Source organism: Panthera leo, chromosome B3, assembly GCF_018350215.1.
Source record: "Panthera leo isolate Ple1 chromosome B3, P.leo_Ple1_pat1.1, whole genome shotgun sequence".
Classification (NCBI taxonomy): Eukaryota; Metazoa; Chordata; class Mammalia; order Carnivora; family Felidae; genus Panthera; species Panthera leo.
The window spans coordinates 52567838-52594943 of record NC_056684.1 but is presented as its reverse complement, the minus strand read 5'-3'; the positions used below and the strand labels follow the sequence as shown (position 1 = coordinate 52594943).

The 27106-nt window shown below is 35.2% G+C and overlaps 1 protein-coding gene across 3 annotated transcripts in view; it reads right to left on the bottom strand.

Moving 5' to 3' along the window:
- The window catches only part of DMXL2 (Dmx like 2), a 151434-nt gene that overhangs the window by 33993 nt on the left and 90335 nt on the right, over positions 1-27106 (bottom strand). For all 3 annotated transcript variants that reach the window (XM_042942020.1, XM_042942021.1, XM_042942023.1), the window contains 8 exons: positions 25734-25823; positions 23505-23622; positions 17463-17582; positions 14421-14648; positions 10643-12319; positions 7562-7672; positions 3608-3777; positions 328-425 (listed from right to left, as the gene is read on the bottom strand). In XM_042942020.1, the coding sequence (XP_042797954.1) occupies positions 328-425; positions 3608-3777; positions 7562-7672; positions 10643-12319; positions 14421-14648; positions 17463-17582; positions 23505-23622; positions 25734-25823 (2612 nt within the window). The remainder of the gene's footprint in view (positions 1-327; positions 426-3607; positions 3778-7561; positions 7673-10642; positions 12320-14420; positions 14649-17462; positions 17583-23504; positions 23623-25733; positions 25824-27106) is intronic.

Here is a 27106-nt window from a genome sequence, read left to right as displayed (position 1 = left end):
TTATCAAACTTCACTTCTAATAAGGAAAGTTCAAAATATCTTGTATACATGTAAATAGAAAGCAAAAGCATTTTTTACTTTTCAAAATGTTTTTGTCAATTTTTTTTAACAACATCCCATCCTTTAGGTTAAGTTAAACTTAAGTTTAACTTAACCTAAATATTATGCCCATTTTTTTGCAGATAAAGAAACCAAGATACAAAAAAGTAAGCTGATTTGATCAAGTTCAAAGCTCATACATCTAAGTACTTTCAAAAGCATTAGCATCAGAAGACTCACAGCACAGAAAAACTCCATTAAATCATGTTAACAACTGAGGAAATTTACCTAAAAAGACCCCACACTACTGCTTTCTTCTTCATTGAAAGGTAGAATAATGCAGCATCCAAGGCATCATTGTTCCTTTGAAAAGAAGCTTTGGCAACCTAAATGATAAATAAAATATTCTATTAAATTAACTATTTGATAAAAGAATTACAACCGATTAACCAACAATTGACAGTAACCATGGAAATGAGAAAAGTTGGCTCTACTCCGCAATCTCCAGCAGCTTATAATATATACTCCTAGAGACAACCATTTGTATGCCAGTAATTATAATAAAAATAATAACAGCAACTAGCATGTACTGATTACTTCCCATGTACCAGGCACCATCTAAGTGCCTTTCACTTATCTCAATCACCACAATCCATGAGGTACTATTATTATGCCCATTTTACTTCCTAGAAGCAAATGAGACACAGACAGGTTAAGTGAATTTTCTAAGGTCACAGTGTAAGGGGCAGAAAAGGGATTAGAAGCCAGGCAGTAATAACTGTCTATCATAGAAAACTAGAGAAAGAAGGCAGAATATTCAATAGATATGACCTTTACTTGAAAATTAAACGTTACCTTTCATAACATTTGGTAAAAGCGAAAATGCTAAATGCTACAGTGTATGTGATTTCACAATTTAAAGTTCTCTCAACTCATTGAATAAATATTTATTATATACTGTGACTTGGGAACTAGACACACACATTTAAAAACTACAAACAAAATTAAGTGTTCCAGTTTTTTTTAAACATACTTTCTAAAAAACATTCTTTCCTAGTATTTTTCCAATCAAATTTTGACAATTCTAAAGGAATGACACCTTCTTTCTGGTATGTAATTAAAATACAGAATGTTGAAGCTCCATTATTTTAAAGTGCTGACAAATTTCAGTTCTTAGAAATTCCATGGGAGTCTTGAGCACATAACTGATAATCTCCATGGAGCCATATAACCAAAGTTGCTGAATTCATACAGAACTGATCAAGTCAATGTTAAAAAGTTTAAAAATTAAGCCAGTAACATTATTGTAATATAATTATATTGTTCTGAACATGGTACCATACTGACCGTATCTTATTTCTCAAAGGTACTTAGATAACTTCCGCAAATCACTAAGTTGAGAAATATAACAGTAAAAAACAACAGATGTTTTATTAGCTTACATTGAGTGATGGTGAAACAGGAAACTACCAAGGCATGGAAGAGTGGGAAACCACATCATGGAAACTGATTTACTCTCAATACTTGCTTATTTCTCTTCTCCTTTTTTAGTATGTTCTTGCCTTCAATCATTTAACTTAGTATTTTGATGTGTCGTAATTTTTAGAGAAATTTTTATTCTTTTTTTGCTAACTATTTATAATACATCTCAAGGCAACAAATTCACATATCCCTTTGATTCAATTTTAATATTTCTAATGGAAATAAATCATATGTACATATCAGAGATACTTAATTATAATGACAAAACACACTGCTGACAAGAAATTAAAGAGATATTTGTAGACAACATCTGAAACATTTCAGATAAATTAGGCCCTCTTTTTCCCACTGCTTTGGAATATAAAAAATTTAATGTAGGTACTGTGTTATTTACATGCTGTAACAATTAACTTTCCCTATATACCAGAAACTACATTATTTGGTTGGTGTGAGAATAAATTCCTTCTTACATTTGTGCCTATTTTGAGGGAGAAACACTGATATCAGCTACCTTACATGTAACAGGAAAAATGACACCTCTGTGCTCACATCTCAAAGGGATCTGAGGGGCATGATAAACACCAGCAACACAGGATTTTAAGGGAGATGAATATGGCACATCCCTAACCACCTTCAACCTACCAAATGAAAATGGGACTGGGGGATATGCATTTTAAATAAGTTTGACAGGTGATTCTTCTGACACTAAAATTTGAAGACACCCATTGTAGAGGAATGAATTCCTCTTGGGAGAAATAAATTTATACTTCACAAATGTAGTACCATTAACTGTATTTCCGAGAATGTCAATGAACTCCTAAAAGTAAACAATAAATGAGAATTCCACTTTCCTAACCCCTATAGAATAAAAAGGGCACAGACTAAATCTAACACTTATAAATGTTGGCAGTTTGGGCTGGTTATCTAACCTCTCTAGTCCTAGTTCCATCAGGTGGAAATGGAGATGGTAACACAGGACTGATGAAATGATTAATGAAATAATTTATGAAAAGCAACTAGCACAAACCTGGTACGCAGAGGGTGCCCAATAATGGTTAGTTTCTGCAACACTGAAAGAACCTGCAGCTTCCACTAACAACTTACTTAATAAATTTTTTTTCTAAAGGGAATCTACCAGAAAACAGATTCCAAAAACCTGCTTTAAAAAATTTTGTAGTGGGGCGCCTGGGTGGCTCAGTCAGTCAAGCATCCAACTATTGATTTCGGCTCAGGTCGTGACCTGAGAGTCATGAGACTGAGCCCCTTGTCGGACTTTGTGCTGGGCATGGAGCCTGCCTGGGATTCTCTCTCGCTCTCCCTCTCTACCCCTCCCCCACTCATGTGCACATCCATACTCTCTCTCAAAAAAAATTTTTTTAATAGCATGTTTAATTTGCTGCCACAGATATGTTCTTCAAGTGCACATAAATCAAAATCTTTTATGGAATGGTATTTTAAGTGTGCAAAGGAAGTTTGCTATTTACTAACCTAGTCATACAGAGAATCCTTTATATAAAAAGAATTCTCATATATAATTAACATGATCTGATAAGAACCAAAGTTTGCTTTCTAAATTTAGATTTGTTTTCTTTTTTTAATATCGTTATTAAAGTACAGCTGACACACAATGTTATATTAATTTCAGGTGTACAACAGTGATTTGACAATACTACACATTATGCAATGTTCACCACAGTAAGTACAGTCACCATCTGTCACAGTACAGTATTATTATAATTTTATTGGCTATATTCTCTATGCTGTACTTTTCATAACTGTGACAAACTTTCAGTTATCAAAAAAAAAGATTTTTGCATTTTCCCAAACTAGGAACCACCTCAACTGATAGCAGAACATAAGTAATTCTACAAATATTATAAACTCAGCATATATGGTAAAAGGCAACTGATACACTACATATTTTATAAAGTTCAAGTTTTTGGAATCTCCAAAACTTTTTATTTAAGAAATTTTTAAGATCTCAAGATGTACAAACTAATTCCCCACTACAGATTTTCTGGAACATGATATCTTTTATCCTTTAAGATTTTTTTTTTAATTTCAACATCCAATGAAGTAAAGTTACCTTTTCAATGCATCTTCGAAGAGTGTTAATATTCCTGACCCACCAACCTATTCCCATAGCTCTTAGCTCAGACCACTGAGGGTCCCCTCTCTGAATTGCCGGAATCATATTAATTAGTTCTTCCTCAGCCTCAGAATGAAAAGCCCAGGCAAAATGGCAGGTAGACACACCTAAATTAGAAATGCAAAATAATAACCTTCAGAACTATATCGAAAAATAACAAAAACAATTTTTCACATAGTCCTGTATTCACTCATCCTGGAGAAGAATTTTCAAGCAAAAAAAATGGGTGAAAGAAAGTCTTTTATCATTCAGGACTTTACACTCTAAGCTTCTAAATACAAGATCAATGGCAGGATACACAAAACTAAAATATCCATCTTTTTTCCAAAGTATTTGCTTTTTTTCTCTGCAAAACTAGAGACACCAAAACGTGATCACTGGAAAGATATTTGAACAATGAGTCATTTATACACACACACACACCAAATTTATCAACAGTGAAAGCTTTGGTCAAAATAAAATATCTTGGCCCTGTGTCTCTGGGTGTTTTTTCACAATGCCACTTGCTTGTAGACCATAATATGAATTTTAGTATTGAATACTGAAAACTGCCCCATTCATCCCTCTGGCCAAGGAACTAAGTATCGTTTTATAGTAAACTCTAACCTTCAAGAGAGTTCAAGGGAACAACAGTCAGGAGACACATTCCTCTGCCTTCAGCACCTCAGTTAAAAGTAGTTAAAGCTGCCAAATACTGATGGTATATGGCAAATTTGTTCCACCCTGGTAGAAGAATGACAGGGCTCTAGGCTGTATTAGAGGCAACAAAATGGGTTTAGTGACACCGTCACACTTGGAAGTACAAGGAAGTTTATCAATAGTTTAACTATTGATAACACTTTATTCCACTTAGAGCAGGTGAAGAGGAAGCATGAGGGAAATGACACAGAGTGGTGACAGGTAAGTGAGAAAGCCCAGAAGAACCCACAGGAGCCTAGGAGCAAGCCTAAACTGGTCCAAGTAGCCATCTATATGGACCAGTTTTTGAAACAAAGACATGTCTGAGGTCAATGACAGTCACAACACAGGCTTCTCCATGCTATTAGACCATAGACATTACTACATATAATTTTTTCATTAACAACTACTATATAGACTTACAATATAGTTTTTCTAAACCTTACGGTTTCACAACAGTTCCTTTAGAAAGTATAAAGGCAAAAACTGGGGTACCTGGGTAGTTCAGTCGGTTAAGCATCTGACTCTTGACTTCAGCTCAGGTCATGGTCCCAGGGTCATGGGATGGAGCCTCATGTCAGGCTCCACGCTAAGCATGAAGCCTGCTTAAGATTCTCCTCTCCCTCTCCCTCTGCCTCTCTCCCCGCCGCGCGCGCGCGCGCACGCACACACACACACACACACACACACACACACACTCGCTCGCTCTCTCAAAAAAAAAACTATTATGACCATTTTGAATAATAATCTTAACTCTTAAATTTCCCATTACTAACATTTATATACAACTGTGTTTGAAATCACATCACAAAAATCAATGCAACAAACCTTGTCACCATAAATTTAGGGGAAAATTGTCAAAATTTAAGAAACACCAATTTGTAGTTTTTCAGAACCTAAAAGGAAGATTAATTTTCTCATTTAAATCTTTGCCTGATTTAAGAAATAATCACTACATCAAATAACTCAAACTTTGCTTTAAAAGTTATTATTACATAGCAATGCATACAGTATACTTTTGATAACAGCAAATTTATAAAGAATAATATAAAATATGTTACATTCTATACCCTTAAATGAAATTTAATTAGTTCAATTTTTGGTATGATTAAGAGAAAACAACAAAAAAACATATGTATGTCAGGGGAAATTAGGTTTGGAAAGCAAGATTAAAAGAGCAGTGAATATATTTGGAAGCCTAACTATTTATGTTTGTTTTAATATAAGCACTGTGTTATAAGTCATATACTCACAAGTAAAGCTGATGTTTCAGGAATATGTGCCATACAGTAATCCAGAAGATTTGCATACTTGTAACACACTGCCACACCCCCTGATTTGAGATACAAGGATTTATATCAGCCCCCTAATTTATAGATTAAAAAATCGTAACTACAGAGATTAAAGTGACCTGCCACATATCTTAATACTAAAAAAAAAAAAAAAAAAGATATTAAGAAGAAAAAAAACAGAGGAACAAACAGGCAGTTTTTTTGGTTTTTGTTTAAATAGCAGGCTATTCTTTGCAGTTTTTCCTTGTTCTTCTTAACCTTTCTATCTATAGACTGGCTACTTAACTTTTCCCCGAGACCTATTCCCAAAGATCATCACCTGTAACACCAGTCACTTATCTCCAATATTTTAACTGTGTCAAAGAGAAAATGGAATTTAGCAAAGCTTTAGAAATTAGAGGTGTGTTAGATCTCCCTAGGAAAGTACATAATTGTTATTAAGTGATTCAGTACTATTTGACTATCATTTAAAATGAAAATTTAAAAGACCTTTGAGTTAACATTTTTTAAACCTATCCAAATGGCACAGATTGTTTAAAATGATAGTATCAAGTGTTAAAAAATGTGTTATTGAAATCATCAAACATCGCCTCTTGGAATGTAAATGAGTACAGTTTCTGTCTGTGGCAATACTTATCAAGAGTTATGAAATTTTACTCTTCAGTACAGAGAACAAACTGGTGGCTGCCAGAGGGGAGGTGGGTGGGGGAACAGGTGAAACACTTATCTTGATGAGCACTGAAAATTGTACAGAATTGATGAATCATTATATTGTACACCTGAAATTAAGATGGTATATTAATTATATTTGAATAAAAGATACTAAGATATAGTTATGTTCAGAGTTTAGAAAACTAGCCTGGCAATACTGTAAACTGTCAACCCAAACATTAAAAATAAAAACAACTACCTTTAAAAAAAAAAAAAAAGAGTTAAGAATTTTGAAGCCCTCTAATACTGTAACTCCATGATGGAAAAGTAACATGAGGAAATAATCAGATATACACATAAATATTTATATGCAAGGTTTTAAGGTCATTCATTACAGCGATAATTCAAATAGAAAAGAAAATCAGCAATATTTGTTTCAAAAATAAAGGACTGGATAGATGAAACACAGTTTAGAGACATGACAGAATATTAGACAGCTATTTAAAATCAAATTTTCAAAGAACATTTATGAGGGTAAAGGGTAAGTGTTATGGCCAAGAACAACAAACTATAAAGTCTGATATTCTAATTCCTTCAATACTAAAGCATTAATTATGAGACTGTGTCCAGGATGCTGGTTTAAAAAGAAACATAGTCTAATGAAAAATGCACTGGGCTGGGATTCTAATTCCAACTCTATTCACAAATAGCCTTCTATCCTAGGCGGGTCACTTTATAAAAAGTTTCATTTTTCAATCTGTAAATTAGGCAGCTGGTAGAAATCCTTACATCTCAAATCAGGGGGTGTGGCAATGTGCTACAAGTATGCAAAGCTACTGCATCTCTAGATGGCAGATATTCTTGGAACATCAGCTTTACTTGTGAGTACAGGACTTAAAATGCTTATACTAAGATAAACATAAAAAACACAGGGAAAAATTTACATATTTTTTAAAGAAAAGACATCAGATGTCACAGAAATTCAGGGCGACTTTGGGTTATGGCCTCAAGCTTATCAAGTTTACTCCTAGGCTACTACGACTTCAGCGAGTAAAAGCTGAGAAACTGAAATAGAAAAGTAAAAGTCATGGAACAGAGCTAAAAGATGCACAGTAAAGTGGTTAAGTGGGTACTATGTGACAAGAAGATCTTAAGGCTAATGATAAATATGCATATAATGATTTAGCTAATTCTTATACACAAATATAAATCCAAGTATTTCATTTCAATATGAAATAAAAGTTGCACAAAGGTTCAATGAGTTAAATACCTTGATGAAGTAGCTGTACTCGGTATAAAGGAGGCAGTGATGTCAAAAGGCATGTGTGCAAACGCATAGCTAATAAGTATCTCAAACCACACTCATCTAATGTGTCTCTTCCTATAAAGTAAGCAGAAAATATATTTAAGGAAATAGGTAACAAACCAATAAAAAAATTAGGAAATAAACATTAAATTCAGTAATAATATATACAAAATGTATGTTTGAGTGTATCCCTTTGTGAACACTTAAGTATATATATATATATATATATATATATATATATATATATATATATATATAGTATATATAGAACATGTATCTTTACAAAAAAAAAATGTGTAAAGGCTAAAACTCCCAAATGAAAAATGACTGGAGAAAACATAATTGTCTATTAGTACAGGTAATAATAGTCATTATAGCTATTCATAATAAATGAAATCTTGAAATCCAATAAAGAATACATTAACTATAGTAAGCTAAGTATAATTTTAAAAAGCATTTCCTAGGTGAGATTTAAAAAATAGGAATTACATATCTAAAATGATATCATTATTATCATTATTATCATTAATTAGGCAGTATCTTCTAGTTTGGTTAGCTCAACTGAAATATAGTACCATGAAAGACTTGAAATTTGATTCCCTAGGCTAGTTTTCCAGAGTTAAGGCTGAATCTTAACCTAATTCCACAAACTTACTCTTATTTACAAGTTGCATGAAGGTATGAAAGTATGGTGAGCTTAATCAAACTATAGCCACTGTTGGGAAAAAGCAATGCAAAACTATTAACAGCACCCAGCCCAGTAACTGCCACTTAGAAAGTGCTAAGAATGTTGAATCAAATAATATTTTCTAGAAGAAAATAAAATGTTTTAAATTCTCAAAGTTCAAGTTCCAGCTCTACTTCCCATTAGTTATATTCATTCACTCACTCATTCATTCATTCATTCATTCAACAAATCAGGCATCTACTACAGGTGAGTCATAGTTTAGGTGCTGGGGATTTGGCAGTGAGTAAGAGGAAATCCTTCCTCTTATAGTGCTTATATTTTAGGACACAGAAACAACAAACAAAAAGTATCTGGTGGAAAGTTAATGCTATAGAGAGATAAAAAATAGGTTTGACAGAGAGTACTGGAGTAAGAAGGTTCTATTTTATCAAGTATAGCCAGGGAAGAACTTTCCAAGAAGATGATGTTTCAGCAGAAATCTGATGAGGTAAGGGAATGAGCCAGGCATAAATTTGGAAAAAGAGCATTCTACACAGAGGAAACAATATGTGCAAAGACCTTGAGACAGGAATGTGCGTAGTGTACTTTGTACATTGGCAAGGAGGCCAATGTAGTAGAATGAAAATGAACACAGGTCACACAGGGATCTCTGGCTTTTAGTCTAAAGTGAGATAGCAAGCCACTCATGTATGTTGAGCACCAGAGAGATTAAATGTGATTAATCACTGGATCCTATGTGAGAAGAGACTGAGGTGACAAGACTGAGGCAGTTTAGGAGACCGTCAATAACCAGGCAAGAGGTGACAGTGACCTGGACCAGAGTGTTAACAGGAGAGGTGGTGAGAAATGACTGAATTCTGGATATGAAAGAACCAGTAGCATTTGTCAGGAGACTGGATATGGGGTGTGAAAGAAAAGAAAAGAGTCAGGAATGCCTCTAATTCCATTTAAAAGAATCCATTTGCTTAGAATCTATTCACTGAGATGTGCAACATATTTAAACTCTGAGCTTCACTTCCCCACCTGTGAAATGGAGACATTAATTCCTGCCTTATCTACCTCATGAAAGTCCACTGTAACCAGGAAGAGCCATTTTTACACTGCCTAGCCAATCATATTGTTTTGTATCCGAAAGTTTAAACTGTTTTTCATGGATTGTGGTATATTTATCTTCTTAATATCCCAGAGTAAAAATTCTGATGTATATTAAATTTTCAAAAAAGGCTTAAGGCTATTCTGGGGAGAAGCTTGCTCTATTGCACACAATTTATCATAATAATCAGAATTTTTTAAATTAACACATTTAGAAAATAGGTCATAGAAAAACCTAAGGTCTCTAGTTATTTTAATCTACGAAGAGAAAACTTTGGAGATTTAAGTATATAAACCTATATGAAGAGAGATATTCCAGGCAGCTCTGAGGAACAGTCTTTTACCGTCAAATTTAGAAATCTTGTGAAATAGTAAGGGTACAGGCTGGGAGGCAATGATTTATCCACATATGAACCCCAGTTCTGCCACTTACTACCTGTGTGATCTCATATGTCACTTCATCTCCCTAAGGATCAGTGTTTTCATCTACAAAATTTAGTATAATAATAGCTACCTACCAGAAGATTGTTGTGATAATTAAGTATGATAAAGTACATAAAGTGCCTGGCACATAGCCATTGTTCACTCCTCCACAATATTTACTGAATGAATGAATGATCAATAATTTTCGGTTTCCTTTGCTAATGCCATCATTTATAATCAACACAAATGCCATCATTTATAATTCAACTATCTGCATAAAAGAGAATGGAATCTAGTTTCAGGAGACAGCCAAAAATGTTCTGGTTTAGAGCAAATTAATCAAGACACACATTATAGTAAAATGTATAAAACCTCCTTCTCAAGAGACTTTTTGGAGAAATTAGGTAATTGTAAAAAAATATTTATACCTAGAAACGGTTGAGTTCATGGTCCCTATAAGTCTCATGGTTCAAGAGTAAAACTAACAAATGGTCCATTATTATTATTAAAAGTAAATAAAAATTAAAATAAGTCACAGGAGTCAATATGTTTGAAAAAACAAAAGACTACATATATCTAAAATCACACAAAACTTTCAGAGTAAAAACTCATACAAGAACACACACAAAGACATCAAAATTCATGAAATCATGTGCAAGTCACAGCCTACCCCAACTGTCTTTTCTTTTACAACTAATCATATTATTTAACAGTAACTGTTAGCTAGAGAAGTCTTTTCACTGCAAGGTTATAAAAAGACTGCAATTTAATACGTGAGTCACTATATAAATTATATAAATGGTTCTATTCATAACTTAATAAATTTTAGTGGGAATTTTTACCTGAATAACTCTTATCTCTGTTTTCATCAAGCTCGGTACTGGTGGTAGCCACTGTATCAGCCAAAGCTACAAGGAACATCTGCTCCAAACGGGTAAGGCCTGGTAGACTTGAGTGCATAAGGTGACTTGAAAGTACCCTAGCATGTTCTTGGCCAAAGTAAGCAGGTCCATATTGAGAAAGATTTATTACTTTTGATTTGTTTTCTCTCTTTTCTGGCTCTAAATCTATATCATCTGTTGTTATATCCTGGATTTGGAACAGCTCTGAATACTGATCTTCTGGTTCGCTTTTGGTAGGATCTTCATAGCCCTGTGGTATTTTTGTACTTTCTTCTGAAATTCTGTAGGTTGTATCTTGATCTGCAGCAAGCAGTGCATATAATGGTAGTGGAGGAATAGAATCTATCTCAGTATAATCTCGAGTACCATCCTTTCCTATGGTGACTGTATCCTTTGCTGTACTGCCACTAACGCTAATGGTTCGGGAAAGATGTCGCTTAGTTCCTTCTCCAGCATCAGCATCTCTAACTATTGCAACTTCACCTGCAATACATTTTACTAAATGAGACAGAATAGCTTTAGCCCTTCTAACTTTCCCTAAATCCATCAATTCTAACAGCTGAGTTGGATGATACTGTGGGAGAGTAGGTGAAAGTACATGTGCAGCCTCAAATAAGCCACCATCTTGAACTACAGTTGGTGAACAAAAAACATCATCAGCAACAGCTGTTCCTTCAACGATGCTTTTTCTTGACAACATATTAGATTTAAAGGCAGAATGATCTTGTGTTACTGTCTCTTCTGCATAGGGACTATCAGCTTCAGTGTCTCCAAATTTGACAGCATGCTTCCACTGTGCATATACGTGCATTTCACAATCCATTCCTACCACCAATATCCCATCTCTCACCCAGGAGAGAGAAACAGGCAGTGAAGGTGTACCATCCACAGAAGACACTAAGTCTATAGATCTAAGAAGAACCCACCTTGACCTAACTCCTTGCTTGATACTACCACCTAGTGGTAAAGTAATGACAGCTACTCCATCCTTACTATTGGTCTGCTCAGTCACAATTCCTGAAAGCCGCCCATACATGAAGATATTAGCGCCAACACCCACTGTGAGAATGTGGGAGCCATCTTCTTTTGATACCCAATCCAAATGTACTAAATGTTTGATATTCGGAATAAGGTATCTATCCTTGCTCAAAAGTGCATCTGATTTGCTGTACACAAATAGGTTACTGTCAACACTGACCCTTGAATCAAGTACACTCCCAACCTTGACCAAATCATCAAGATGAATTGTTTGTTCTAAAACCCATTCTGATCCTCCTGTAGATTCACATTCAAAGATGCAAACATGCATGGAAAATTCTTTAGAAACAAAACCATTGTGGTGGATAGGCTGTTTGTAAGCCACAGCAAGGCGACCTGTGTATGAACAGCTAACAGCAACTGGTCTTCCCACAATGCTCACTGTACTGCTATTATCTTCTCCTTCATCATTCATCAAGGGCCATCTCCTCCAATGGTAAGCTTCCTTCTCATCAATTTTACATTGCAGGCTGGTTTCCATACTACACTTCCAGAAGCGTACTTTATTGTCAGAACAAGTTGTAACCACTAAATAAGGTGCGAGGCATACTGGATAAATTGAAGAAGAACTCAGATGGCCTTAAAAAAGAAAAATCAGATAGTCATGACAATAGAACCATAAAATAAAATGCTAACAATCAAGTTCTAGAATGTGATAAATCCAAAGCCACTATAAGCTTCTTCATAATTCTGCAAACTCCCCTTAACTAGGAATTTACACTAAATGTCCACTGGCTAAAGTATCTATATGAAGCTTAAAGAGTCCAGTGGTGAAACAAAAATATGCAATAATCATCAATTAGTTTTTAGGTAATTATGTTTAAATGAGGTGAATATTCCATTAAAATAAAATTCAAACAATAAAACAAGTCAATCCTTAATCACTAAATCTGTTATCTGCTATAATTTATATATGCCTTCACTGGAATTCAGTCTCCATTTTTAATCATTTTCATCATAGATTTTTTTTTTCAATTTTTTTAATGTTTATTTTATTCTCGAGAGAGAGAGAGAGAGAGCAGGGGAGGGGCAGAGAGCGAGAGAGAGACAGACAGACAGAATCCAAAGCAGGCTCCAGGCTCTAAGCTGTGATCACAGAGCCCGACGCAGGGCTTGAACTCACGAACCATGAGATCATGATCTGAGCTGAAGTCAGAAGCTTAACCAACTGAGCCACCCAGCTTCCCCTTTCATCATAGATTTTTTTTTAAATATGAAATTTATTGTCATATTGGTTTCCATACAACACCCAGTGCTCATCCCAACAGGTGCCCTCCTCAATACCCATCACTCACCCTCTCTTCCCTCCCCCCCACCATCAACCCTCAGTTTGTTCTCAGTTTTTAAGAGTCTCTTATGGTTTGGCTCCCTCCCTCTCTAGCTTTTTTTTCCTTCCCCTCCCCCATGGTCTTCTGTTAAGTTTCCGAGGATCCACATAAGAGTGAAAACATATGGTATCTGTCTTTCTCCACGTGGATTCTTAAGTAGTCATTACAATTTCCCATTCAAATGTCCCTAATCTGCCCTCGAATAATCCAGACCCTCAATCTACCCCTACCATCAAAATGTTTTCAGACAGCTAAACAGACTGCTAGATCTCACCATTTTTACCAGGGTTAATTCATATTCTCTTAACAGTGAACCAGAATCCTCATATTTATTCCTGACTGCTGAAGGCTAACACCACACATCCACTGTCAACTATAACCTAAGGAGTAACAGTGATAAGGACTGGGTTCAGAAGACCTGGATTCAAGTTCTGGTCTATCAATACCTTTGCACAGTGAGAAAGCCACTTAAACATCTGAGCCTGTTCCATCTAAACAGTAGGAGTCATGTTACTACTTCCCTTGGAGTGTTACTGCCAATTAACACATTTAAAAGCATTTTATAAAGCCCCTACAAAACAGAATTTATTTTTATCAATTCCAATAGAGTACATCCCAAACTTTCCAAATACTGTGAAAAATTCAAAAACTGGCCCATATATCTGCACCAGCCACAAAAGCCCAGAGTAAACCATTAATGTCATCTTTCTAACTCTGAATTCAAACCTATCTTATGAATAAAAGAACCCTCATATTCAAAATCATTCACCAGTAACTGGAATAGGCTTGACCCTCCAATTTTAGTTCCCAAAAAATACTATTCTAGGAACTCTTCAATTATGGTTCTACAAGTGACAGATCATTTTAAATATACCTGCCCTCCAAATTGTGTTATCCACCTTGTTAAATTCAGTATCATTCTAGGCTAGCCAAACTATAATCTCATATCCTACATTTTTTCCCCAAAGTATCTGCCAATTCCTCTTCAAACTTATTTAATAAAAGTGACACATGATTAGCACAACATGAATGAAAAGGCTTAATTAAAAAAAAAGTTTTGATTATCTGCAAATGAATACATATGTTCTTTACAATTGTACTATCATACCATTCCTACTTATAGGAAATCATAGTGCAGGCAAGAAACTTCACATTAAAATATTTACATCATTTTCTGTCAGGCCGATTATCTTCATCACAGAAAACTTTCTAATAAAGACATATTTCTAAACATATTTGTCATTACCAGAAAATTACAATTGTCACCATAGCACATATTTCAGAAGGGTTTGTGCATTTCACGACTGAAGACCACTCTGAGCTGTGAATACCCAGTCTTAAAGTTACCTTACCTGCTGAAGGTGTTGCTCTTATTACTTCAACCCCTTCTGGGAGATCAAGAGGTTGGCTATATACCAGTCTAGAACTCAGAATAAGTTTACTAGCAGTTTGAAGATTGGCAATTGATGCAGAATGTGGCATGGGGCTCACACTAGGAGATGTTTCTGGAGAAGAGTCTACATTCTTCTGTCCAGGGACTGAAAGTAGACTCTCTGATGAAATACCTTCTGAAGCTTTAGCTTTGAAAATAAATTATGAAATATATTACTATCATCACTATATACATTAGCTAGAATAATATGTTGTTATCATTTAAGAAACATGGTTTTTTTTTAAAGTGCTTTGGAGACAAGGCCAATTTTTAGACTTTTGCTCAGTTACCCTGACAGATTTTTAACTATTTTACTATCACCAACTCCATCACACAGACAGACTTAATCACATGTAAAAGCTAGAAAAAAACCTCAAGTTATCTAGTCCAATGTTTTCAACCTTTAAAAAATATCAAAAGCTTGAGGTGGAACTTATTAACTTGCAGATTCCTGGGCCTCACCACACAAAGAATGATTCAGTTGTTTTGGGGTAGACCACAAAAATCTGTATTAATAAGCATCCCAGGTGTTTCTGAAACATAGCATCATGAATCAAACTTTGAGAAATAACAAGGTATTACCTCACATAGTAGATGAAAGAACTTAGGTTTGGAGAGCATAATGACTTTCCCAAAGCCATATAATTAGCTAGGAGCAAAGAAGACACTAAAACACCAGCCTCTTGACTACCAAGTGTTGCAACAAGATGATTTCAGAAACAAACACAAAAAATAAAGTTCTAAGCAATTTTAAGACATTATTAGTTGACTAGCTTTGTAAGATATATTGACCCTGATCTTCTTCCCAAGAGTTTCCAGCTTTTACATTAGAATGGAATATAAATCTCTAAGCAGATTCAGTTATCTGTGCTTCTGATACATGGGAGGGACACTCTGAATTGCATTTATTTATTTGTGTGCCTGTCTACTCCAATTAGACTATGACTTTATCAAGGGCAAGGATGATGCTTGCTTTGTATATTAATTGTAGATTAATAAGAGATGGTAAGTAATCCCCTTTTGCTTCTGGTGGATGGCAAATGTATCCATCTACTTTAGAATGGCAGACCACTAGATGAGAAATATAAAAACATTGTCCATAAAAGAGAATGAGACTACAAACTTGCATCAGTATTCAGCAGAAAAAAAGCACTACTCCTAGCTCTACCACTAACTAGATATGTTTCCTCACACAAGGCACCTGACCATCTCTGGTTATTTTCTCATCTGCAAAATAAGGTTGAACTATATTATTCCTCTTCCTGTAAACCAGGCAATTTTCTAATGTATATCTCATGCTAAGAAAGAAAATAAGAGCAAGAAAAAAAACAAAGGCTGTAAAGCCAGAAAACCTGATTTTGAAACTTGGTCCTATGATAAACTAGACATGGGACTTGGTCAAGTTACTTAATATTATTCCATTAGTACACTGGAGATAATATCTATCTCACACATATAAAGTATTTATCTATCTCAGTGCCTGGCACTTGAAAGGTAGTCAACCTGTTCTTTCCCCATCTAAATTTAAAGCCCATAATTTCATTCTCTGCCAGGATTTTCAACACACTGATATATTCAAGTATAAGCCATGAATGACAATATATACTATATTAAATCTCTTGTGAACGTTAGAACCAAAAGATAGAAGATGCTTCCTGTCATAGTTGAAGGGAGCATATTATTTGTTTGCCTCTACTGTAATCTTCTTATTTGTGACCTTCTACTACTATTAGAAACAGAGTAAGCAAGCAACTCTATACTAGCCCTGGCTTTAGGGGAATAGCAGTGGGAACACTTCCCTCATAAGCAGTGGGGACAGAAGGTATCACATTCTTCCCGTCCTACCACAAGGATCGGTTACTACCTCTATTAATCTCTTCAGAACTATTCCTGGTTCTGTGTCCAACTCCATTGTGTTAAAAATTCTCTTCCTGACAAGCTGGTTTAAGATCACTCTATTCTTCCATTTTTGCGAAACAATATGTAACACCAAGAATTAACTTCAGAACTTTCTTTTGAAAGAACTTTTGGATTCCTGCTGCCTCAAAATGATTAGGCTCAACTGGGCACAAGTAAAGTTTCTATCAAATCATTTGGCTTTTCTAACACTAGTTCATGGCCCAGTTAGAACAGCTATTTACAGTTATATGATAATGTGAATTACAAAGGGAATGAAAAAATATATATTAGTTGACTTGTATTTTAAATGTTTAATGTGTATAAAATCAGCTGAATAATATAACCACCAGAAAAAATAAAGTCTTTTGAAAACTCTTAAGTATTCTGAGTTAACCAGTTTAAAGCAGCTACAGTTTGGTATGGCTATCTGTGCAGTTCATTTTAACAATGATCTCTCAAAAAGTAAGTTTGTTGTAAAAGAAAGATCCATGATCAATTTCTTTGCTTCATACTACAGATTTTCTAATATGCTATGAAATTAACATGAATGTGTACAGCAAAACCATGGCTAAAATAATGTATTGTTGGATTTCTTAACATTCTACACAGTTCTACTTATGAGCTTCAGATGTTCCATCATGTTTTTATAAACGGAAAATCTGCTTCTCAGAGTGATGCTAAAGCTAATGTATACTGTGTGTGCAGTGTGTATTAATCCACAGAAAAGCATAATATTAATTCTTTGGTAAAAACAGATTTATAGAAACAGTATCTAGAACAGTACCTAGAACAATTCAATAAATATTAACTGAAAAAAACAAATTGATCAAACTTTTTTAATAGATGTCTAACACACCCATGACTGGTTTGTTTTTATATTAACCTGTTTCATCAATTATGTATGATCTTGTAATTAAAATCTTGGCATATCCATACTTCAATCCAGCAACTCAATTTATAGCTCATTGGATCTTCATTTTAAAGGATTAATCAACCTAAAACATTCAGTAAAATGAATTCACTTCATATCATCTCTGCATACAAACATAATACAATTACTTACCTAAACATGCCTGTACAGATTTAAGATGAAGGTGCCACATATGGAGAATAGAGTAATTATTGCTGTCCTTTTCAATTACTACTAGAAAGAACTTTTCTGAAAACGGTGGTGGACGATACCCTATTGTTCAAAGGAAAAGTTTATTTAAGTTGTTTTTCTATTGGGTTAAAAGAAAGATACTTTTAAAAAACATCTCTTGATATATATACAAGTTAGGAAGAAGATGGCAGAATGGATATTTAGGAGCAATTATATTTCATTTTTATGTCAAAAGTTAGGTAGCTGTCAAAGACTAATGAGGCTATGTCAAAAGTACACAAAAGCCAATATGAAGGTATACCTATTGGTCAAAGATGGACAATTTGAGCATCAAAGAATAAGTGAATGCAATTTATTAGAACATATTGACTATAGAGAAAACCATGAGTTTATAAAAATACCAAAAGAGAAAGAAAGGGCACATAAGAGAAAAAGGAAAGGAAGGGCAAGAAAAAACAAAAGGAATGGAAGGAAGAGAAACGGGGGGAGAGAGGGAGGCAGAGAGAGGGAGGGAAGGAGAGAGAGAAAAGAAGAAAGACATAGAGCAAAAGGGGAAGAGAGTATGCAAGAGCATAGTCAGCTTCACTCGATGCCCCTCACAGTAACTGGGGCATTAACTCCTTATTTGGAAAATTGAAGTAACATTTATCTTGATTTTCCTATATGAAAATAGCATTAAAAAAATTAAAAGTCATGGGGAGGGGCAGTAGTGGTGATATAGAAAAGACTGTTTAGAAATTTCATGCATTTTTTTATGATAAGGCATTGTGGAAGTAATTTTCCCTGTTGACAATTTTATTTTTCATATACGAAAATGAGATCTACACAGAGCAAAAACTTTTTATATTTTTTCTTCTAATGTAGTTAACATATAATATTAATATTACATTAGTTTCAGGCATACAATATACTGATTCAACAACGCTATATATACTCCATGCTCATCAAAATAAGCATACTCTTAATCCTTTTACCTATTTCACCAATCCTCCCACCTACCTCCTCTCTAGTAACCATCTATTTTCTATAGATAAGAGTTTGTTTTTTGGTTTGTCTCTTTTTTTCCCTTTGTTAGTTTGTTTCTTAAATTCCAGTTATGAGTGAAATCACATGTTATTTGTCTTTCTCTCACTGGCTTATTTCACTTACCACCATACTCCCTAGTGCCAACCATATTGCTGGAAATAGCAAGATTTCATTCTTTTTCATGATTGAAAAATATTCTATTGTGTGTGTGTATGTATGTGTGTATGTATGAGTGTATATACATACATACACATACCACATCCTCTTTATCCACTCATCTATCAATGGGCTGCTTCCATATTTTGGCTATTATAAATGTTGCGATAAACATAGGGGTGCATATATCCTTTTGAATCAGTGTTTTCATATTCTTTCTGTAAATACTCAGTAGTATGATTATTGCATCATAGGCTAGCTCTGTTTTTAATTTTTTGAGGAACTTTCATACTTTTCCACAGTGGCTGTGCCAGTTTACATTCCTACTAACAATGCATGAGGGTTCCTTTTTCTCCACAACCTTGCCAACACTTGTTATTTCTTGTATTTTAGATTTTAGCCATTTTGACAGGTGTGAGGTGATATTATGGTTTTGATTTGCATTTCCTTGCTTATGAGTGATATTGAGCAAAAACTGTCTTTAAAAATGAAAACCCAGGGCGCCTGGGTGGCTCAGTCAGTTGAGCATCTGACTCTTGATTTTAGCTCAGGTCATGATCCCAGGGTTGTGGGACAGAGCCCTGTGTCAGGCTTCACACTAAGCACAGAGCCTGGCTAAGATTCTCTCCCTTTCTCTCTCTCTCTCTCTCTCTCTCTCTCAAATAAAATAAAAAGGAAAGAAAATCCATAATGACAACTCATTGACATTCAATGACAACTCAATGAGCACTGCTAGAGGTCTAATTGTGGTCTCTAAATACCACACCTCATTAAAAAGAACAGTTTGGAGGGATGACTCCATTTTTTCAAAGGATATCTGTAACCTGAGCTTAGGATGACTTATGATGCCTGAAAGAAAGTAAACTAGCAAGAACAATGAGATTGTGTCAAAAGGACTCAGGACAAACTTGGACCAACTTGAACCAAACAACATCATATTCATCAGTAATACCTGCTGATAACTTGGGCACAAACTCCTTCCTCTGAAATTGCCAATTAAAGGGAAGGAGCTAAATACTTACCCTACATTTCCTAAAAATAACTCTGTATTTCAAAGTAACCAAATAGCTTCAGTTGATAAGGGAAAGCTTTTCTTTACAAATACTTTCCAGATAATAAATGAAAACTGGTAAGATTAGGAAAACATAACTTTTCAATCCTTAATGAAATAATGGAGTAAAAAACATTAATGGAAGAAACCATGATATAGTAGACAGGGTGTCTGGGTGGCTCAGTTGTCTGAATGTCCCACTTTTGCTTTTGGCTCAGGACATGATCTCACAGTTCATGGGATTGAGCCCTGCACTGGGCTCTGCATTGAGAGCACAGTGCATGCTTGGGAGACTTCTCCTTCTCTCGCTGCCTGCCCCTCCCCTGCTCGTTCAGGCACTCTCTCTCAAAATAAATAAATAAACATTTTTTAAAAAGAAAAAGAGGGACACCTGGGTGGCTCAGTCGGTTGGGTGACCGACTTCGACTCAGGTCATGATCTCGCAGTTCGTGGGTTCGAGCCCCATGTCAGGCTCTGTGCTGAATGCTTGCTCAGAGCCTGGAGCCTGCTTAGGATTCTGTGTCTCCTTCTGTCTCTACCCCTCCCCCACTTGTGCTCTGTCTCACTTTGTCTCTCAAAAATAAATAAATGTAAAAAGAAATTAAAAAAAAAGAAAAAGAAACCATGATATAGCAGATTGCTGGCAAATATTACACTGGAATCACCTATTATATGAATCTTCTGCATCTTAGCATCACTAAAAATGAGACTTCCTAAGTGATGTTCTTTCTTATGTCCTTCTATAAAGGACACAGCTTCACCTAGGAAGTTGAACCTGGATCTAATCAAATCTACAGAGGTAATTTGTACTTTACAGGAGAAAGTTTGAATGACACCGCAAGTAACTACTTAGAGAAATTGCTATAAAATAACTTTCTCTACATCAAGTGGCATAATGAGAGTATAAATGGGGGCGGGGTCACATTAGTTTATTTATTTATTTATTTATTTATTTATTTATTTTAAAAAAAAAATTTTTTTTTTTTTTAACGTTTATTTATTTTTGAGACAGAGACAGAGCATGAACAGGGGAGGAGCAGAGAGAGAGGGAGACACAGAATCTGAAACAGGCTCCAGGCTCTGAGCCATCAGCACAGAGCCCGACGCGGGGCTCAAACTCATGCGAGATCATGACCTGGGCTGAAGTCAGCCGCTTAACCAACTGAGCCACCCAGGCGCCCCACGTTAGTTTAAAATACTCTCAAAAATGAAATACAATGTGTGAACTTTGTTTGGATACAGATCCAAACAAATTAAAAAATAAATTTTGACATTTTTGAGACAACTGAATCAAGTTAACATGGGCTAGGTATTACACAATTCTGAGGAATTTTGTTATTTATCAATGTGATAAAAGCACTCATGTAAGAAGGTCATTTTTAGAAATGCATATGGAAGTACACAGGAGTGAAACAATATGATGACTAGGTTTGTTTTAAAATGTTTCAAGGGGCACCTGGGTGGCTCAGTCCAAGTATCCAACTCTTGATTTCGGCTCAGGTCATGATGTCACGGTTTCTGAGTTCAAGCCCCATGTTGGGCTCTGCACTGACAGCAGGGAGCCTGCTAGGGATCCTCTCTCTCCATCTCTCCCTACCCCTCCTCTCCTTGTGTGCTCTCTCGCTCTCTCTCAAAACAAATAAATAAAACTTATAAAAATACAATAAAATAAAATATTCAGGAAAAAAGGAAAAGAAAATAGGATAGGTAAAGCAAGTGCAACAAAATCTTAAAATCTTTAGACTATGCACTCTACTTTTGTCTGTAATAGGCATTTTTCTTAATTAAAAGAAATTAAATTTTAATTAAAACTTAGAAAGTACAAAATAAGGTAGGGGCAGGAAAAAAAGAAAGTCTACCTATTAAGTCTTTTAATAAAATAGCTTCAAAATCAAGAAGAATGTCAAAGAAATTTTGTACAACATCTAAAGGAAAACCAAGAAAGGCATTGGGAAATCCTTTGGCATAATTTTGCAATGACATAAAGAAATGTCAAAAGAAGGAAATAAAATATTTTTAAATTTAAGTCTTTCAATTAAAAATATTATAATAAAATACTTCCTATAAGCATTTTCTAGTAGACTGGCATGAATTTCTTGTTAGAAGTAGAATGATAAACAGTACCTAGGTCTGTTGGAAAGCATATAAAAGAGTTTAAATCTTTGTAAAGGTGAAATACTATGGAAAAGCACGTTTTAAATCTATAAAGCAGTAATTTTACACCCTAGTGAGAGTGAAATAAAACAATGTGACAACTAATAACTTTATCAAGAAGAAAAGTATTCAAATAAAAAGCAAAATACATAAAAGGAAAAAAATTACTAGTAAGCAGTGAAGATATGTTTAAGGTAAGCCTCATAGAAGATAAAAATTCATTCTTTCTTATTTTTCACTAAAGAAAAGGCACTTAACTGTATAAATTTGGTAGAAATACTGTACTGAAATATCTATATATACTTCTGTGATACAAGCTATACCAAGAAAATTAAATATGTCCATTTAGATACTTACAATCTATAACCAAATGAGATAAAACATCTGGAAACCTTTTGTAAACTAAAAGAATGTTCATCATATAAAATGCATTCTTAAAGTAGAATATGTCTTTCCTTCTTTCAAAAAGAAAGCATTCTATTTGTTCTATGTTCAAATACGTTCTACATTCAAAGAGAACATGACTGTTTTATAATTACAAAGTTCTGACTTTTAAAAGAAACATTTTAAGCTAAATAATAAAGTTTCAACTAACATCATATGGGGTCTATTCCTGAAAGCTCTTATGGAAAACTACTTTCTTCTGAAACACAAAAACAAATACAACACATCAGAGGGGGAAATTATGAGGTGGTACCTTTAATTCCCAGTGTATCTGAGGTTCCTGATCCAGCATACAAAACAATGTCTTACATTCTATATTCATCAATGGTCTCTAGCAATTTATTGGGGACTTTTAAAAACTTACACTAAGGGGCTCCTGGGTGGCTCAGTCGGTTAAGGGTCCAAATTTGGCTCAGGTCGTGATCTCACCATTTGTGAGTTTGAGCCCTGCATCAGCCTGTATGCTGACAGATGAGAGCCTGGAGTCTGCTTCAGATTCTGTGTCTCCCTCTCTCTCTGCCCCTCCCCTGCTCATACTCTGTGTCTTTCTCTCTCTCAAAAATAAATAAACATTAAAAAATTAAAAAAAAAAATACACTAAAATTAAATGGTTTGCTTAAGACACCACAGGGAACTTACTACCAATCAAAACAATTTACTTGTAGAATTGAACAATTAAAATTACTTTTTAAAACAGTTAAACTAGGTTTCATAACTAACATTTTCTTGGCAAAATCTAGGTCATCAATGAAACTATCTTTAAAAATGTAATTTTCGGGGCGCCTGAGCGGCTTGGTCGGTTAAGCATCTGACTTTGGCTCAGGTCATGATCTCATGGTCTGTGGGTTCAAGCCCCGCGTCGGGCTCTGTGCTGACAGCTCAGAGCCTGGAGCCTGTTTCAGACTCTGTGTTTCCCTCTCTCCGACCCTCCCCCGTTCATGCTCTGTCTCTGTCTCAAAAATAAATAAACGTTAAAAAAAAAAATTTAAAAAAAAATGTAATTTTCACTCACATGCCTTCTTCACAAACAAGCAATTTTTACAGAATCACATGGTATTAGTTACTAAAAATTATGAGTGATGACTTTTGATATAAAGATCCACCCTCAATATAAATTTGGAGATTTTTTTTAATATTAAGGTATCAAAGTCAAGACTATTTTTTAAAAGTACCTTGTGATGGCTGAAAAAATATTTCTGTTTCCTTTTTCTCCATATCTTCCTTATGTGGTTTGTATCCTATAATGAAGTCTTCTTGAAACACATGAAGCAACTGTGTATTTGAGCCACACTACAAATATGAAAAAAAAATGAAGTTTTATCATTGAAATTCCCTATCTTCCACCCTCATCTCCTAAGAACACTAATGTATAAGAAATAAATCTAACAATTTCTATTCTTTATTAACTGATGAATTAGAAAGGAAAAAGCAACAGGAAAAAAATCATTAAATCACCTGGGCAGAGAAAATTGCTTTAAAAGATGCTACAGCCCATAGCAGAATTGAATAATAATAAAAAGAAATGAACAGATCTGCTTCTGAATACACACATACACACACACACACAACCATAAGTGATCTATACAATTGGGAACTCAAAAATATCAGGTCTTCGTGACTGGCTGGAGAAGGCTATGCTGACTATGTAATAAGGTAACTGGTACAGGATTTACTTGGTTTTCCTAATTCCACTTGAGAACCCAAATAAATCCTCAAAGCATTCCCAGTCTGTCTAGAGGGAATTATGAGGGGCCCTATAACAGGCAGCTGAGTGACACATCTCTGGATTAATGTAGCTACATGTAGGTAACTAGGATTTCTAAAAGGAGGGATGACACATCACTGTGAGCTGCTACTGCTATGCTAAACGTGGTTTTGAACAATACAGAAAAAAAGATAAAAATAATCACAAATGGCTCCTTATAATCACAAAAGTGAGCTGAAATTCAAGGAAAGACTAAATACAAACAAAATCTTATTATGGAAGTGTGTCAAGATAATTGGATGGCTACCCCACAGATTTCAAGGAAGGAATGAATCTTCCTTGTGGGCTAAATCTTACAGAATAAAGGAAATCAACCTCTTTGCAAAGTACACAGAAATAAAAGAACTGCTGACCCACAGAATTTTTAGGAAAGTTATATAGTATTTTTATCTCTCTCCAGATAGAAACCAAAAATTCCTTCACATTTATAATAAAAACAAAAGGTAACCGCCCCAAAGGAAAAAAAAATAAATGAAAAGGGAAGGGTGACGTCTTCATGGATATAAAAATCATACAGCACGTTGGGCCCACACCTAGAATGAGTTTTAAACTTTGTAATTTATAAGCCTAAGCCATTTATCAGTGCTTGCTGTTTACCAGCCATTGTGTTAAAGATAACCACAACTAGAGGAGAAAAAATCTTGAACAGGTATGAAGTAAAAACCATAATGCTAAGTGAGAGTGGCCCCCGAAGAGAAGGAGCTAAAGTGGGAGATGACTTTAACACCCAGTTCTTTAAAAATTAAGACCTTTATGGGAATGAAGACAATCCACTCTTCTCCTATACCTCTATGGAGGAGAGAAAAAGGAAATCACAGGTTAAGGACCTCCTTGAAAGCATTAGTAATTTGAGTCTGGCAGCCACATTTCTGTTGCCAAGAGCTGACATGATAGTTTCTCTTCATTGCTGGAAATTATTACATTTTCCCCAACAGAATACGCAAGGCATCATGGAAAAAATAACAACATAACTATATTTATTTTTAAATATGATTAGCTCATTCCTCATTTCCTTGTTTGAAAATATTGCTAACTTCCTCACCAAAAAAATCTTTTTTTTTTTTCCTATTTAGAATGAATACATTAGTTCTATCCCTTAGTCCATCAACATGATCCTGAAGAAACAAATATCCTAAGGGCTAGAAAGGAATTTACAAAGTGGCTGTAGGGAGAAGGGTTCTCCCTCTTTCCTAGATAGTAGCTGGGAAGAACAGTGACTACACAAAAGACTGTGATTAGAAAGTACATGTATACTTTCATCTGCATTCTACTGGATACAAAATATCTAACACTCAGCCTAACAAGGCAAACACTCTAAAGCTGAAACTATCAACTGAGCTGAAATGAGTAATAATATAAAAAAAAAACCACTAACCAAGCTCCTATGCAGCTGTACTGTATTTTCCTTCATGGTTTCCCTCACTCAATCAAATGACCTTTAAATAGGAAATAGGGCTACAGGTACAATTCAACTGGAGAGTAATTCCTAAATCATTAGATTTTCATTATGGAAATCAAGAGAAGCTGGCTACATTTAGTACTAAACAAGAAAATTATTCTGAGAATGAAATAGATGCAAATAAAGCATTCTGGGATGAAGTATATTAATATCCCCAATTCACAAGCATGTTTTTACTTGGTTGGTTATTGCATCGAGTTCAATAATACAGCCAGGTCGAGCAGTAGACTGTTGGCTCACAATATTAAACACTTCTCCAATAAGTTTCTGTAAACAAAAACACAAAATGTTAATGATCAACAATGCATGAATCTGTCAACATGATATAGCATCTCAGACATTGAGGGATCCTCTAAATATTCACTTACTGGCAATGGCAATTCATACATTCAAAGAAATATTTCAAACTTCTATATTCAATCTTATTCTCATGTTTAACATTAACAAACCAATTAGAAAAATCTATAGTGTTTACCTAAATAGTGCTTAACTTCAAGGCATCTAGTTCTTTCAACATGTCTCATTTTGCTATCTTAAAGCTTCAAGACAGACATGGCTGAGGGTCTGGCCCAATGCCCATGTGTATGGTTTGCAGATCTGCAATACCATTTAAAGTCTGGGGGCACCTGGGTGGCTCAGTAGGTTGAGCATCTGACTCTCGATTTTGACTCAGGTCATGATCCCAGGGTCATTGAATCAAGCCCCATGTCTGGCCCCACACTAGGCATGGAGACTGCATGGGATACTCTCCCTCTCCCTTTCTCTCTCTCTGCTCCTCCCCTGCTCTCTCTCAGTCTCTCTCTTGAAATAAATAAATAAATAAATATTTTTAAAAATTAGGAGCGCCTGAATGGCTCAGTCGGTTCAGTGTCCGACTTTGGCTCAGATCATGATCTCAGTTTGTGAGTTCAAGCCCCACAACAGGCTCTCTGCTATCAGCACGGAACCTGCTTCTGATCCTCCATCCCCCCCCTTTCTGCCCCTCCCCTGCTTGTTCTCTCAAAATAAATACATTTTTAAAAACTTAAAAAAATAAAAGTACAATTCTGCCAGTTAGAAGGTAAGGGCAATGGCTGAGAAGTGAGACTCTGCCTTGAGATGAGGATGTTCGAACTAACACAGGAAGCCTAACTTTGGACCCCCAACTCCAAAACCCTTGTGCTGAAAAAAAACATTCCCTTTTCCCTTCTTCCAATCAGGCTTCTCTTGCATAAAAACCTTTCAGTAACTTCACCTGAAGCAGTTACCTCACAAGGAACTGCCCAATCTCCTTAGTATCAATCACCTCTATTACTTCTTACCACCTCCAGGCCACTAAGAGGGGTTAGATCCCAGCTTAGCCGAGGGGCATTTATACAAGATTGGCTCTGGGAAAACAGCACATACTCTGGAGCTGTAGGATCTTTCTTGTCAGCAGGATTCCAGAAACCATGTATGGGAACAGATTCTAGGGTTATTAGACCAAGGAGGACAAGATACGTGGTGGTTGGGTAGGGCTGAATTTATTGTTACAAGTACCTTCACCCAAGATTCAGTATTTAAAAGTGTTA